The 16777-nt window shown below is 37.2% G+C and overlaps 1 protein-coding gene across 40 annotated transcripts in view; it reads right to left on the bottom strand.

Annotated features, from left to right (window-relative positions):
• Nucleotides 1-2670: 2670 nt before the first annotated feature.
• Nucleotides 2671-16777, bottom strand: part of PTPRD (protein tyrosine phosphatase receptor type D) — a 1391241-nt gene continuing 1377134 nt past the window's right edge. For all 40 annotated transcript variants that reach the window (XM_075446987.1, XM_075446992.1, XM_075447021.1 and 37 more), the window contains 3 exons: nt 15635-15789; nt 10600-10735; nt 2671-8211 (listed from right to left, as the gene is read on the bottom strand). In XM_075446987.1, coding sequence (XP_075303102.1) covers nt 8143-8211; nt 10600-10735; nt 15635-15789 — 360 coding nt within the window. In that variant the 3' untranslated portion in view covers nt 2671-8142. The remainder of the gene's footprint in view (nt 8212-10599; nt 10736-15634; nt 15790-16777) is intronic.

Here is a 16777-nt window from a genome sequence, read left to right on the forward strand (position 1 = left end):
CAAACTGAAAACACCCCACAATACCACTTGGAATATTATTTCCCATACTTACATTAGCACTAAATAAGAGTCCACATTTTTCCTCTTCTTTATCCAAGAGAGAGCTCTACTTCACCGCACTGAAAGGCTGCTCTGTTGCCTACTCATTACATAAGAGCTATTCAACAGCCACATTTTACAGTGGTTAAGAATGATCTTGTAGCTGCATATATTGCTCCCTCTAGGCTGAGTACGTAGGTTTCTGTGTTACTCTGTCATTCCAGTTTTCTGCATGGTGCTGTAAATTGGGTTCCAACTCCCTAAAGCTGTCAGGGACTAAGGTCTAAAGGAAGAAGTCAAAGAATAAGCATTCGATGAAAAAGGAATAGCAAACTTTTACAGAGGAAATGGAATAACAGGAGTTCAAACAGATGGTGTGAATGTGTGAAATGTCTGCAAAATGTTCTTTGGAAGTGTGGACTATTGAGAGGATGCTGTACTAACCTGATAAACATTTTATGTGTACGGAGCAGAAGCACATGGTTTTACTGATGTCAGTGAAAGACGGATGTTTTGCCAGGTCTGTGTTCAACAGGTTACTGGGTACTCCACATTAGTCACGGATTTTTGCAGGTTTTGGTGTGCTTACTTTGAATTACCATGGTGTCTGAACAAGATGCCTTGTAGTGGTAGTATTAGCTGGTTGGTTTGGCAATGCTGTCAGCGATGAGACCAGTTTGCCTCACGAACTTGGAAAAGCCACTTACAGCCTCTAGACATTTTGTTTTCATTTGCTGTCTGGATGAGAACTTGCTGTGTGTTCGTAAGGTGCCTACCACAGTAGAACACTGGGTTCATTCCAGTCCTTCAGACCCTACCAGATTTCAAAAGCAAACTGGATTTCTGAAGACCAGAAGTATAGTAATCCTCATATCTTTTCAAATAATTTCTTCCAGTGAAGGAAATCTCACATTCTATTCTCATTTTTATGTATGAGAGAAGAAAAGGCATTTCCAGGCAGTTTTGACTTTAAAGATTTACATTCCAGATCCAATAAGATGGTTGAATATATAATGAACTGCTTTTATTGGCAGAGAAAGGTTGTTTGCTTGTTCCTGCTACAATAATAAAGACTTCTGCTGACAGAAGCAAGCTGAATGCATTTTGGGTTCAAAAGCATCCTATTTATAGTCTAGATGCAAAATGATCTCTGTTCACTACCATGTCTCATTTGCAGGTTATCATTCTTCGTTCCTCTGAATGCTAGTCGGCAGATGTGTCCTCCCATCTTGACTCATTGCATTAGTGACAGAAAAATATTCTGCATCATAGTATGGAACCCTTCATGAGCAGAAATGGAGGACAGAAGCAGCTTGTTTAAAATGCACAGGATAAAGAGAAAACAATCTCTCTTGAATATCAGTACAACTACGTTATTCAAATCCTTCAGGTTTTGAATTAAATAACTTTCCAAACAGTTGCAGTCAGTAGCATAGCATTAATATTCCCTCCTTAAAAATAAACTAAAACAAAATAGAATAAAATAAACAAAAATAAAATACAACAAAAATAAATTAAAAAAATGAAAATAAAATAAAAAAAATTGCCACAGGTATTAAAATAAAAATTTGCTACAGGTATGTAGGCTCATACCCCATCAGTGTTTTATTTCCCCATGCACAGTGACAGAATGAAAAAAGTACTATTTCACACTTCTGAAGCTGCACCTTTTGGTGCCTTTTGTGGACATTTATGTCAATTTGATCCAGTACTATTATTGAAGTTTAATTGCCTGAAGATGTTAAGTTTCAAGTTTTGAAAATGCAAGGCTATTTCATTAAATTCAGCAGCTCCAGAAGCAAGATATGTATTTTTTTTCATGTTAAGTTTTAGGGAAGAGAAAGTCATTTATCACTGGTAGGTGGGCTTACACATCAGCAAATTTGCTGGTTGTTTTCCTCAAAACTCCAAAGTCTGTGAAAAGTAATTAAAGATCATTCTGCTTATACAGCTGGTTAAGAGGATTAAAAAAAAAAAAAAAATGGTCATGTTGACATCAGAAGCAAAAAAGGACTCAGCAGTTTCTATGAACATTTTTCTGTCCCTTTCCTGACCAGTGATGGCTATAATGTTCTTTAGGTTTTATTGGGTACTGATCTGTTTGGTACTGTTCTGGACACTCTGTTTAGTCAACAATTTCTTTCTATATATTCCTTATCAGTACTTTTTCAATACTTTGTTTATACCTTTACCAGTAGCTCACTTTTCTCCTAAGCTGGCATTGACTGGGAGAAGTGGGCAGTGGGTAAAGCAATACAAACCATAGACAGAAATCCTCTCTTGCTCTAGAATCAGGATGGACTCTCTCATTCTGAGATACTAGAGTGAAAGATTCTCTGAATCTGCTAATTTGGTCCAAGTGTTTGTATAATGTTGAAAAGCTGCAAATGTTATTGTGTTTTAAAGTCTGTAGCTACTGTTTCGGTTTGAGATGGGTTAATTTCACATCTCAACAGCATTTCTTAACTTCAACGATCGCAAAGTACATGACATTAAATACTTTTTTCTGTGTGAAGGAAGCATGAATTAGAACTAGTCTTGTTAAAAACTCGTTAACTTAAAATATATTAACCCATACATAGCCAAATCTTTTTGTCAGTAATCATTTTCATACTTTATTTTGGCCCATGCTAGATGCACAGAACAGAAAAATCCAAAGAAGTCAATGCTGACATTAAAGGGCACCATCTAAAGCCATTCAGATAGTTAAAGAAACCCTTACATAACACAGCTTTAAACCACCTTGCACAGACTATGCAAAAAAGGTTCAAGCCAAAGGCAGCCTGCAAAGCAGTAATTGTAAAATCCACAGAAGCTGGTGGAAAAACATTAATAAGACTCTGTACGAATACCAAGGCTTCACATTTACACTATTATCACCATCTTAACGTGGAAATTCGGCTAAGAACAATACAAGTTCTTAGAAATCAGTCTAAAGTGAATGTCTTTGCACATCCTTCCAGCACAGCGAATACTTTATTAACACATAATTACTACTAATCACTAATAGACTGTGTTCCCTTACTAACAAAGGAATCTTGGAGACAGAACCCGCCCTTTTTCGAAACAGGCAAACACAGCAAGACTCTTATGTTTTCCTTGACTAGATTGCCATGCCATGCCCCTTGTAGCTTGTCTCGATACACATGGCATGTCCATCTAAAACTTTTTCAAAGTGTTTGAAAACACTTGCTCAGGAAGCAAAAGCAGGAGGAGGAAGCAACAGGAAGAGAGAGGAAGAAGAGTAGGAGTAGGAGGGGGAGATGGCAGCAGAAGGTAACAGCAGGAGGAGTAGGAGGAGGCAACAGGAGGAAAAAGGAGGAGGAGAATACAACAGGAGGCAAGAGTAGGAAGAAGAGTAGGAGGAGGAGTTTGAGGTAAAGAAGGAGGAACTGGATGAGAAACAGACGGGAAAAGAGGAACAGGGGGAAGTACATGGGAAAGTGAAAGATAAAAAAAAGAACCAAGATGTAAAAAAGCAGGAGGAAGTGTTTAGCCAAAGAATAGAAGAAATAAAAACTGGACGAAAAAGAGGAAAAGGAGGAGGAAAAGAGGAAAAAGGAGTAGGAGAATAAATAGGAGGAAGAACAGAAAAACTGGGAGAAGTGGTTGGACTCTGATGATCTTGAGGGTTTTTTCCAACCTAAATCATTCTACGATTTTATTTGGATAGCCGCTTCACAGACCCACTTCTGTACTCACTGCATGTGCAATGCAGAGCAGAAATGAGTCAAAAACCTGTCATGCTTTTTGCCACAATTTCAGTAACTGAATTCTGACCAGTGACTTTGGATTTACTTCACAAGTTGCCAGATCCGCAGGACTCAAAAATTCATAATTAGCCCTAAATATGTGGATATTATACTCTCTTTGGGTTGCACCTATGAAATGACAAAAGCCTATTTTCTCAGTGTAATGATACATTTCTAAAGCACAAAGGGGAACTCCTGAGCCATGTAAAGTGTGATAATTTCAATTAAATTCATGAAGCTATGGGAATTTATGCCAGAGTTTTCCTATGCTGGCTCAAAATTTGCTGCTGAAGATGGTATATATTTGCTAACCCAAGAATGCATTTTCCACTGTCCAGCTGCTAGCTAAGAAGATTAATGACTGCTTTGTAGTTCCAATTAAACTCTTTTATCACCAACAGGGACCAAACAAGTTTTGATTTCAAAAGTACTGCTTAAGAAAGAAGACCAGGGCTGCATAACACTGACATTTTATTAGAATTCATTTGTAACAAATGGAACTTGTGTCAGCAAAGAACTGATTTCCATACAGACTTTCTTTCGCCACCAATGTAACGAAGTAAGAAAATAAAAAGCACGCCTTTCATTCTGTAAAACATTTACGCGTACTACTAATTAGAGGTAATTGTATCTTTTTTAACAAGCCATTTTACAAGGTCATTTTTTAAATTTTTCAGTCTATGCATCCAAAACAAGAGCAAAGAACACAATTTTTTATTATCTTTGTAAAGACGCTCAAAGCTTGAATGGCAAAGCCACGTAACGGATGGTTATGATGAGACCTGCAGCCTTCTGATATCTATGGAGTATCAGGGCACCAAGGAAAAGAAAAAGAAAAAGAGAAAAAGGAAAAGAAAATAAGAAAAAACAAAAATAAAGCAAAATAAGAGAGAATAAAAGAAAAAAAAGCAGTTGCATTTTTTTTAGTCATTGCAAACATTTCTTTTTTTCCTTTTTACATGTCATTTAAATATATACAAGTGGATTTTATAAGCAGTTTCTTACAGATGGGTTCAAGTTATAACATTATTGGGTGTAGAATCAATAGGGCAGTGCATAGTACAAAGGTATACATAGAAAGTGCAAATCTCCCTAAAGGGCCACCCCTTCCCCCAGCCATCCTCTCCACTATCTAACCACTGAAATAATTTTTTAAAAAAGAGCTAAATTAAACTTCTGTATAAATCATTTTTATATATTTTGTGGGTTTTTTTCCCCATTGCAACTAATTACAAAATGAGACATAACTACACATATAAACGTAAATAATAGCACCGTACTGGTTATACTAATGAAACCAATTTTAAGCTTCGAAATGTATGATGTATGTACACAAAGATGCTCACAGTTTAAATTAAATGTAGAATGACTATGTATAAGAATACAGAAAGTGGAATGCACATCAATGATGCTAACAGTTACCTTAAGAAACATAAAACCTAAAAGGAATATTTAGTTGTACAACAGTTTTCCTCACAAATTGGCTCTGTTTTTTTTTTGTTTCTTATGTTCCCACATTTTCTTTGGAGCTTGCAAGACAGTCTGCTAGGGAGAATGCTCTGATCCTTTTACAGATCTGGTGTGCAAGAATCTTTCCTAGTCTATGTTTCCAAAATGATGCTTTTTTGATTATTGTGTTTTTCTGATCTTCTACATTTGAGTTGAAGAACATGATCACACCACATAACCTGGCACTTCAACAACTATTTTAAAATACAAATCAAGAAAGAAGAAGAAACTGAAACATAGTGCACATTCTTCTCTGGTTCAGATGTAAGTTATAGAATCTCAGTCTGAGGTAGCCTTCTATAATACTTCTATTCCGTATATATATATTTATATTTTTGTTTTGTTTTTTTTTTTCTTTACAAAAGTGCTCAAATACAATGCTTATCAGAGTTTGGTCTTTCATATTTTTCCTTCTGCTAGTAATGGGAAAAGTGGAAGAAGAGGAAAAGAAGCTGAGGTCACATTGACATACCAGTGCTCCTACTTGGAACCCCAAAGAAAGAATTTCTTTGATATTCATGTACCAACAATGGCAGAAGGTATGATGGAAACCAGGCTCAATGTAAATGGTACCCTATTAAGAGTCTCAAAAAGTACTTTTTGCTGTTTACAGAATTTTATTTGTTCCCTGGAAGAAAATCCAGTGTGATTCTCGATTCTGTTGTGCCAGCTCAGTCTTGCTAGCCTTACATAAACCCTCCCACTGAAAGCAATGGTTTGACTTTAGCAACCTGTTGACACACATGAATGAGCAGGACTTGGCCCAAAATAAAAAAAAAAAAAAAGAAAATGATGCATGAGTGCTGGTAATGTCAACTACTGCTAGTGTATCGCTACATCTCTGCAATGATAACACTATAACCAGTGACACAGTAGGTTTAAAAAGCCAATGATAAATAGACTTTTGATTTGTGGGCTGGTCTGTTTTTTGAAATATGGAAAGATAAAGGGTCTTGACTACCTACATGGTTTGGGTTATTGTTTATTACCATCCATAATTGTTTAGAAACTGGAAATGCATATTATTCAAAATTGTCTGATACATGTATTAAAATGTTTGAAAAGAATAACAGAGATATGAACAAACTGAACTAAACACAAATGAAGGCTAACTTAAAGAAATGCTATTCAAAATAGGCATCAAATATAAGGCACTCTAAATGTAAAATTAAAATAAAACCCAGCATCCTCAAACAATGCTGTATGCCACAAAACATTTGATTTCACAGAGCAATGTGTGTTTGGCTTTGCCCTGTTACATACGATATATGTAAATTATATAGCTCACACTATAGACAATATACTATTGAATACAATTTTAAAACATCTTAATACCTAGTATATTACAACATTCTCCCCTCCTAAAGGGATATGCACTGACCTTTCCCACATGCACACCTCATACATTTAATAATATGATTTCTTATTGCACTATAGTGTTACAAATATTGAACTTCATTGGAAGCCTAAATCACGTACTCTGTGTGCGTGTGTGCATGTGTGTGTGTGCGTGTGTGTGTGCGCGCGTGTGTGTGTGTGTTCAAGTGGCAATGTGGACAGAAGTATTATTTGGGATAGAGATGACGTTCAAATATCAATGATGTGCATTCCTCATTTCCCTTTGAAATGGAAGTTTATGGACCCTGGAAACACAGAGATGATAAAACAGTAGTTTAATATAGTAGTTTAATTGTAGTATGCTGAAAAACTTTCCCAATGCCTTGATAAATCCAGGTATGGAATTGATATGTTTGTGTGTATGTGTGTGAATACCTACCTATCTGTATCTCTGTAACTATACAGAGAGTTAGACAAGGGTAGACAGTAATACATACATATATATAGAGAAAGAGAGAGGGTGTGGGTGTGCATGTGCATATGTGTGCATGTGTGTGTGAATGTTAGCAGCATCTTTATACTTTGCGCCTCCCTGTTGATTCCAAATGAAACCAAAAGCCCCATTTTGATTTAACTGATTACAATGAATAATTTCTTAAAGAAAAAGAAAACAAACAAAACTGTAAAAGTAATAGCTAACAAGACTGTGGTACTGTGGATAAATAGGACTGCACAAAAATGTGCAAATTTTCAAATTAACATTTCCACAGCACGATATTACAGATAACAGTTTTACAGCTTAAAAAAAATCTAGAGTTTTTAAACAAAAAGATTAACAGTTATGCAACCTTTTCTTTAATTCACTTCATTGAATGATAAACTTGTTAAAAAAAGGAAAAAGTTTACACAGTTAAAAATGAAGCACAGGTCAGCAGTATCTTTACAATACTAAAAAACTAAATCAAGGACTTTCTTTTTAAACATTCCCACATTTTCCCTAAAGTGTTATGATGAGCAGTACGATGGGAAGGGGCGATGTTGAAGTAAAGAGTCCTCTTTGTTTCAGAAGCCAGGACCCAATCTTTTAACAAACATCTTGCACAGAACTGCAGTTCTCTCCAAATTCTTCTTTGCAAAAGCATGCAATCCTGAACAAGATGATCATTCTTTCTGATTAATTTCCTCCTCCCTTTAACTTCAACCAATGTCGAACCCTTGAGGTATCTGTAAATGAGATCCTTCAGACGCCTCAGTGGTCAGGATTCTTTTATTATGGTTAGGTTATTAAACTGTGAATTCTTGGTCCACATGGAACAGGGGTTTTTTTTTGTTGTTTTTGTTTTATGTATCCCCATTATTTTTGTTCATGTGTTTTTTTATTTTATATATCCCCAATAATCGCTCCTTAGCTAACAGTTAAGAAGTACTTCTAAAGCACATTGTATGGCTCAGAAGCGGCTCTCTGGATCTTAAAGGGCCTGCAATAAAAATCCACGATGGGTTTTTATGTTGCATAGTGATCAAAGCTGCCCAGATATTCCAGTGCGGCTCGGTAGCAGAACTGGTATTGATCCTGGAGAAAAAAAGATAGAAAACAAAAGCATCAAAAAGTCAGCTTATTGGTTGGTTTCTATTTTCTTTCAACTAAGAGTGAACACTTTGTGGCTACAGACAAATACACCACAGAAGCATCTGCAGTTCACCAATATGCTCTTGCTGACATCAACAGAAAACCAGTCTGAGTTACAGCAGCTGAAGGCAGACACTCATTTAATGCAGTAACATTTTCCACAGAATGCAGCTTCTTGCGCAGAGACTATATAAACCCACCTACCGACTGTCTGTTATTCTAGATTAATGTAATATCAGCATAAAGCTTTCTTCTTCTGGGAGCCTGCTAAGATGCTTTTCCCCCATGTATTTAAAAATAAGTAGTAAAATATCCTATTAACTTTATAGCAAATACAACATACTAAGTGACAAAATCCATCATAGCCTTAATATGCAATGCTGTATGGAAAACCACCCAGTTAAAAATCATGTTAAGGAAGCAAAGGGAATCCCAGCCTTTCAGTAATATAGGCTTTGATGAAGATATGAAGATACCTTAGCTGTGGCAAAACAAAGGCCTAAGAGAGAAATACACAGCTAAAGCATCTTATTAACATGAAACAGATTGCATTTCTACCTATACCTGGAAGCAGAGAGAAGTTCAGTGTGGTGAGAGCTTTGCTTATACCTCTGGTGAATCCAACATTTGGCATTTCATGTTATTCTCACCCCTACACAGCAGTCCTTTTCCACATTTATGTAATATTGCACACTTATACTAAAATGTCATGTCTGTGTACTCATTTGCAACTGCCACTCAGGGTTTACACGTTAAAAAAGAAATTGCTTCTGAAAGCCACCCAAAATATCAAGGTCTTCTTATCTTCTTCATCATCTGATGAGTTTCCTGGTGTCCAAAAGAATTTTAATTGCAACCTTAACAAGTATAAGCCACATGGGGTTACCACATCAGATATTTGCTTCAGTGTAGTGGCGCGATCACTAATAGTTCTTTTCTGCTTCCTATTGCAACAGTGTGAGAATGCATTAGACATATGTGTCAATTTTAAGTGTATGTGTGGTCCACATGGAGTTCAAGTGCTTTGTTGAATAAGGATTAGATTTCCTGGCACTTTATACTACTGAATGAGACATTTGTTTTACATATAATCCTGAAAGAAATGAGTACACAAGAGTACACAATACTGCTACTTTCAGCAGGAGGGATGAAGGGTAGCATACAGAAACAAGTCAAAGTAGGAGGAGGGAGAATATATTGCATAGCTGAACTCTGTACTTGTCAGGTATGCTCCAAGAAGCACAGTTTTTTTGTACACTGTAGGTATTTCTTGGAATCAAAATGACAGAAAGCAGTCATTTTTTATTTCGCTTATCCAGAAGAATGATGGGTATGGAAAAGAAATGGAATTAACTCTTCAGTTTGGTCACAGTGATTTACTTGGCTGACAAGATCAAAAATAAGTATCTTTATTTTTCACACAACTTTTTATGAAGGTTGTCTTCTTAAAAATAAGACAACCTAGCTTTTATTAAACAAGTTTAATTTTCTTGTGGAAAATGGCAAACACTCAGGAACCACTTTAAATTTCACAGACTGTAATTTAAAGGCCAGTGTCAATCAAATTGTACTAAATAAATGTATGTCCTAAAATGTTTCCCTTCTCTGTCTCTTTTGCTTGCTTTTCTAACTTACTGGCTCTGGCTTAGTTCAAGTCTCCTGTTCAGAAATTTAAGCAGAAGTTATGCGTAATTGAAAATGTTGGACGTATTCTTTATGACATGACACATTTACAAGCATCCAGGCCCAGGAAATCAGTTGATACTGCTTATCCCTTTTCCTTTTCTCTCTATGGCACTCTTTCTAGCACAGCAACTATTTACACTATAGCTTTCCTGCACACTGAATTTACCATTAAAATTTTCAAGCCAAACAGCCTCTTGTTTGGTGACACAAAGTCAAGAAAACCATGAAAATAATACAGTATGAAGTCATGAACAACACTTTGCTTCTGGAACAAAAAAAAAAATCAGTGGAAGCACCTGCAGAAACAATTTGCCTCCTTTATTACCACATATTTCTGCTAGGAAACAAAGGTTCAAATAAAAATGGATAATGTTTCTTGGAAAATGGTTTTCCTCAACTACCATAATTCAGGATCCACTACTGAAATGACTTTTTTCTTCCCCAGCCTGCAGTATCTACTGCTGTAACAGAAAATAGTCCTTGCAGTACCTTTATGGCAGATTTTACACTGCAGTTGTATAGTCACTATATGACTTAAGATATAAATGTAAGCACATTTTATACAGTCTCTATTTGTGCCTTTTTTGGCTGTGGAAATACCCCTTCTTTTCCACCACCATTGTAGATGGATACTGTTTTGCTCACCTCTGTCTGTACCATGGCTGGCCGTTGTGTCCTTAACATTTTGACAGTCTGGAAGATATCTACAACACCTTCATATCTCATTCTTTCCAACACAATGCTCAAGGTTATGAATACTCCAGTTCTTCCAACACCCGCACTGTTGCATCAAAAGAAACAACAAAGAACGGAAAAAAGGAATGTTAATTGACAGTTAATGCTGACGGAATTGGCTGACAAGTTATCTGTGGTTACACCACACCATTATGTGTACAAATTTCTATATGAAAAAGGCTCACTGAGAAAAATTCCACAGCAAACTACCACATTGGATTTGGAAGAATAATTGTTCTCCAGCAAATGTCACGTGCTACTAACTACTTCCTGACTCTCCAGTCTTCATTGTAAAGTGACTTGGTTTCTTTATCCAGATAGACAGTAATCAGTGCATAGTGAAGGAAAACGAGAATATTTGTTGCCAGTGACCTACAATGGAACTGACCAGCGAAAAAGATGCCAAAACTTATTTTACTGCTTGCTTTACTTTAGCTTATTCACTTATATGCCCTGTTTTGCACATCTTCAGTGTCTTAGTTTACCTCCTACTTTGAATTAAGAGATAGTGGATTTTCAATTAATATTGAAATTGTTCATGAACAGTACATTTTAAATAATGGATACATAAAACCCTTAAGACTCAGCTTCTATTCAAGTCTGGCAGTCTGGATCTTTAGCTTTCCAATTCTGATATACATACACCATATCTGTCTACAGTAGCCTGAAATGTCTTCTTTGAATATATGGCTTTGCTCTCCATTCTGTCTTGGGTTTCTGTTATTAGCTAAAACCCCCCAAAGAAGTGATAGAAATTCCTGTAATCAACAGAGCCAATAGTTGTCATTTATTAAAACTCAACAATCACTCATTTATGAGGATGATTCTTGGACAAAGAGACCGGTAACTACACAGAAAAAAAGATTTTCCAAGTCTTAACTTGTGTGGGTGGAAATTAAGCATCCCACCATCTCACTGTTGATGCTAATAATTTCACAATGTTTTCTCCAGTCAGATAGACTTGCGAAGCTGAAGATTTATGAGTCCTATTTACCAGACAGGAGAGTGGAAGAACATGAACAGTAGGGAAATACTGAAGAACTGTGAATGTTGATATGAACTATGACAGAGATCCAGTGCATTCACATGAATAGTGTGGAAATTGAACGTCCAAACTGTTGGACGTTGATGGCATTTTAGTGTTTGGTCTAGATCAGTGTACTTCTAGGGCTATTAAATATATGTGGTCGGATTTAGTAATTTTGCATAACCTGTGTGCCTTTGGAGAGCTGCAGCCAAAGGACAACTGAGACAGAACTTGACAAAATATCATGCTCTCAGTGCTGGTTTACCTATATGTGATGACAATGGTCCTGGACATCTAGAGCAACTGGAATGTAAGGTCCTTTCCATGATGAAGTAAACTAGAAAGGTAATGTTTACAAAACATGCTGAAAAAATCCTGGAAAAACAGCACTGCAAACTGTTTGGACTTCATAGAGCTGATGACACTGTGTTTTAAATCAAGTAGTCCAGGAAGTGACCAGCAGAGTGAAGGCAGATTATCATTTTCCATTCTCCTTGCTCCTCCTCCTGCTCAGCCATTAAAGATATCCAACAAAAAAAGTATGATTTTCTAAATATGACTGAGGACTTCTAGCCTCACACATTAGTCAAATCTTTACTACTTTAAAAGAACTACTTAGAATTCTTTAATTCAGCAAAAGGAGGGAATTGATTTGTTGCTTTGTGTTCCTATGAAATGAAAAACTATATGGAGAAGTTACTTAATGAGGAATACAGACTAATATGGAAAGATTTCAATGCCTGACTGATCCTGACAAATCCTAAGTAAGTGTAATATTTTAGTAAATTCTTAGGAAACTGATTCTGTTTCTCTGAAAATGGCAAGTGTATTTTAATGTTGTATCAAATCCTATAAGAAGATGCTTATGATTTCTAAAGAGTGATGGAAGTCCACATCAGTACTAGCACCATTTTAATGATCAGCTGGTTTCTTTTAGTGCAAGCCCAGGAGCAAACTGAGTTCTACCGTAACATTTAACAAAGCAATGCTACATAGGTTTTAAAGAATCCTGGATTTAGTAAATGGTGAAGGCACTGCTTCATGAGGTAGTATGATTCACCAAAGTTTAAACAGTTACACAGAATCACAGAATGTTCGGGGTTGGAAGGGACCTCTGTGGGTCATCTGGTCCAACCCCCCTGCCGAAGCAGGCTCACCTACAGCAGGCTGCACAGGACCTTGTCCAGGCGGGTCTTGAATATCTCCAGAGAAGGAGACTCCACAGCCTCCCTGGGCAACCTGTTTCAGTGCTCCATCACCCTCAGAGTGAAGAAGTTCTTCCTCATGTTCAGATGGAACTTTCCTGTGCTTCAGTTTGTGCCCATTGCCCCTTGTCCTGTCTCTGAGCACCGCTGAAAAGAGTCTGGCCCCATCCTCCTGACACTCACCCTTGAGATATTTACAAGCATTTATAAGGTCCACTCTCAGCCTTCTCCTTGTCAAGCTAAACAAGCCCAGCTCCCTCAGCCTTTCCTCGTAGGACAGATGCTCCAGTCCCCTCACCATCCTCGTAGCCCTCCACTGGACTCTCTCCAGTAGCTCCTCATCTTTCTTGAACTGGGGAGCCCAGAACTGGAAGCAGTACTCCAGATGAGGCCTCACTAGGGCAGAGTAGACGGGAAGGAGAACCTCCCTCAACCTGCTGGCCACACTCCTCTTAATGCACCCCAGGATCCTACTGGCCTTCTTGGCAACCAGGGCACACTGCTGGCTCATGGTCAACCCGTCGTCTACCAGCACTCCCAGGTCCCTCTCCGCAGAGCTGCTCTCCAGCACGTCTGCCCCAACCATGGTTGGAATGCTTTAATGAGCCATGAGGAACTAATAACATTTTTGTAGGAGAGAAGTGTTTGTTGTTAAACACACATCTTGAGTGCATGCTGGGAAAGGGTGGAGTAAAAAGACTATGAATATTTAAAAGCAGTTGAAGTCAAAATTGTGCTTCAAGGTGAACAGTCCTTTGTCCTTTTAACTATTTTTTAGTTAACTGCCTGATGTGGTTAGAAATTTTTAAATTGTATCACACCGATCTACTTGTAAAATTTCTGGAGAAGGAGAACATCCTAAAATTGCAGGTGGCTGGGGTTTACTGTGTAACAGAGAAAGCAAACTTGTGAAAAATGTGTAGAGTGGGAAGGAAACCACACGGAAATGGCACTAGGGGAGTCTGTCATTAGAAGAATTTCTCTGTACAAGACAAATCCTTAAAAACTCATCACAGTACAAACTGGAGTCCTTATTACAATAATTCCACGAAGGAAACCCAGGACCTTGTGCATCCTGAAAGAAACAAATGAACTTACTAATTTGCTAGGGATATTTGCTATTCATGTAAGTTGAGTAACACTGATAATGACGATTAGCACTACCAATAAATTGTCATTACAATGATAACACATTTAAAGACCAAACAATGATGAATTACACTGGATTTGACTTTGTTTCTACCAAAGTAAATGGTAGAAATCTCCATAATTTCAGCATGAAAGATCACACCCATTTGGAAGGGATGCATAACCTACTGCAAGCAGTACTTTATTTCAGTCACAAATGGGCAAGTGTGCACGGCGCAAAGAACTTAGAAGAATGCCATCACTTTGCTTTCTTATGTATGTCTGCATAAAGGCATAAATGTTGCTTACTACTACTCTGCTCTCAAAACTCATTAATGTCAGGAAGAATAAGGCTTGTTCTTATCACAGTTGTCCTTCAATTTCCCTTGCTAAAGGAATCCCAAACACTGCTCTGCAATAATGTTGTCCTTAGCAGTCCATAAAAATTTTTAGGCACACAAAAAAAGCAGAATTCAAGTAGTGCAATACATTTATTTTGTCAGTCTGTCAGATTAGCGGAGCTTAAGGAATGATGTTAAAACACACCAGTGTTTTGACAACTTCTGGTTGCTCCTGGTTTTGGAAGGACAAGAATCTCTCTCTCTCTGTGCATTCATATGCTCTAGTAAAATTGTTCATTTTGCCTTCATGCTAGTATCAGGGCATTACTTGGCTTGCAGGAAGCCCTTGAAATCTGTATCAGTATTTTACATCTCTGCTGTACAAATAATAACTTTTCATCAACCAAAAAATAGTTTAATTTTGCAAAAATGAGTACCTAAAATCCTACTAGAATTTATAGAAAACAATTTATTAAATAAGAGATAAAAGATAAAGACATTATTTTTGGCCATCTGCTATAGACTCTAGAATACTGCAGAGATAATAAATGAAAAAAACAAGAATATTAGAAAGACCCACCCTGGATTATTCCTACACACCCTGCAAGCTGTTTTCATCTGCATATCAATTGTAAAGGAATTGAAGGAAGTCATCACATAAAAAACGGGCATTACATTCTGAATTTAGAACTCACCAATTCAAATCTCAATGATTTTTGACAGGTAAATTTTCTAAACATTACTTTCTATTCCATTCCCTTTCTTGAGACAGCTACCACTTCTATTCGTCTCATCTTGATTGCTACTAATGTGTTGCTGAGACGTAACTAGCTTGTTTACAGGTAGTAATTCCCACCAATGTAACAGCCTCACTTCTAATTACCAGTGGAAAAAAAACTATCAGATACAGCAGCCTGTGATAAGGCTCTTCCTACTGCTTTCTGTGTATAGCATTGACTAGATTGTTTCTACCCTGCGTTAGAGACATATTTAAGTGAAGAAAAAAATCAACTGCTTCCAAATATTTCAGAAGAACCCTTTCTGTGTAAATGGGATATCATAGAACAGTTCCTGTTTTGTAAAGCAGCCCTATGTGTTCCTTTTTAGATCTTCTACTAGATTACATTTTCTGATACTTCACCTGTGAAATTCCATTTACTTATACACCTTCGCTACAATCAGCAATCAGCTTCAGAAAAAAAACAAATCCGTATATGAATTATTTTGAGGCTTTGTTTACTTACCTGCAATGAACAGAAATTGGTCCATCCTGACCAAACTGCTCTTTTGTTTTATGCACCTGGCCTATGAAGTCAATAAATCCTTCTCCAGACTTTGGCACTCCTTGTTCTGGCCAGTCTGTGAACTGGAACTGCCTCACTGTTCGGGACTGGCCATCCTTTAACAAAAGACACAAATAATGTATCCCAAAAGCATGTTCCTGTGGCTGGAAGTAAGTCAGCCAACAACCAGAAAGACAATCACAAAACAAGGACATTGAGAGGAGGTGGGGAATGGCTATGATTACATTTATGAAGACTCTTTCAATTGCAGCACTGAGTGGTGCTTTTGGACACATTGGCCCAGGACTGCAGTTTCATTAACAAAATTACACAGATCTCTTTCTGCACTGCATAGGAGAGTTGTCTGACACTCTGTCTGTGTAAAAAGAGTGTCTAAGGCTAGAGACATAACAATCTCACCAGCTTATATGATTTCTTTTGGTAAGTTGTGTTTTGAATGCTGCTGACTGCAAATTCCATCAAATACAGAACAGGTAGAATAAGACCATCCAATCTGACTCCCCACTTCCTAGATATGCTCATCTACCGCATGGCAGGAATATCTTTACTGATAAGACTCATTTAGTCATTGCCCTCTTTGCAGATGGTATCTTTAATAGTATGATGCTTTCTAGGAAATGGACATTTGCCTGGAAGAAGATGGGTCAAGACATGCCAGTTGTTTAACAAACCATAAACTTTCCTTCAGTCATTGTAATTTCATTCGCTAACAACTTGGACTCTGTCAAACATTGACAAGGGTTTCCTCTCTCAAAACAAATCAGCTGAAGCTGCTCATTCCATTTGGTTAAGAATAGCAGCAGGATTGTTTAAAACTGCAGAATACTGCAGCATGGTTATTTTCATAAGGAAGCCACTGGAAGTATTAAACGCCAACTTCTGCTGTATGCATATTTAGTATGTAAATAGTGAGGACACATAAACAGAAAAAATACCGTACAAAGGGATGAAGTAAATTTGTTCTGAATTTTCAAACATTGTTCTTGATGACTTTGATGCTGTCAGTCTGAACAGCTGAAATGTTTAAAAGCATGGACATAAACGCACGGGCACATGAGCTACCGATGTGAACTAGTGCATCTG

Source organism: Opisthocomus hoazin, chromosome Z (assembly GCF_030867145.1).
Source record: "Opisthocomus hoazin isolate bOpiHoa1 chromosome Z, bOpiHoa1.hap1, whole genome shotgun sequence".
NCBI classification, from domain to species: Eukaryota; Metazoa; Chordata; class Aves; order Opisthocomiformes; family Opisthocomidae; genus Opisthocomus; species Opisthocomus hoazin.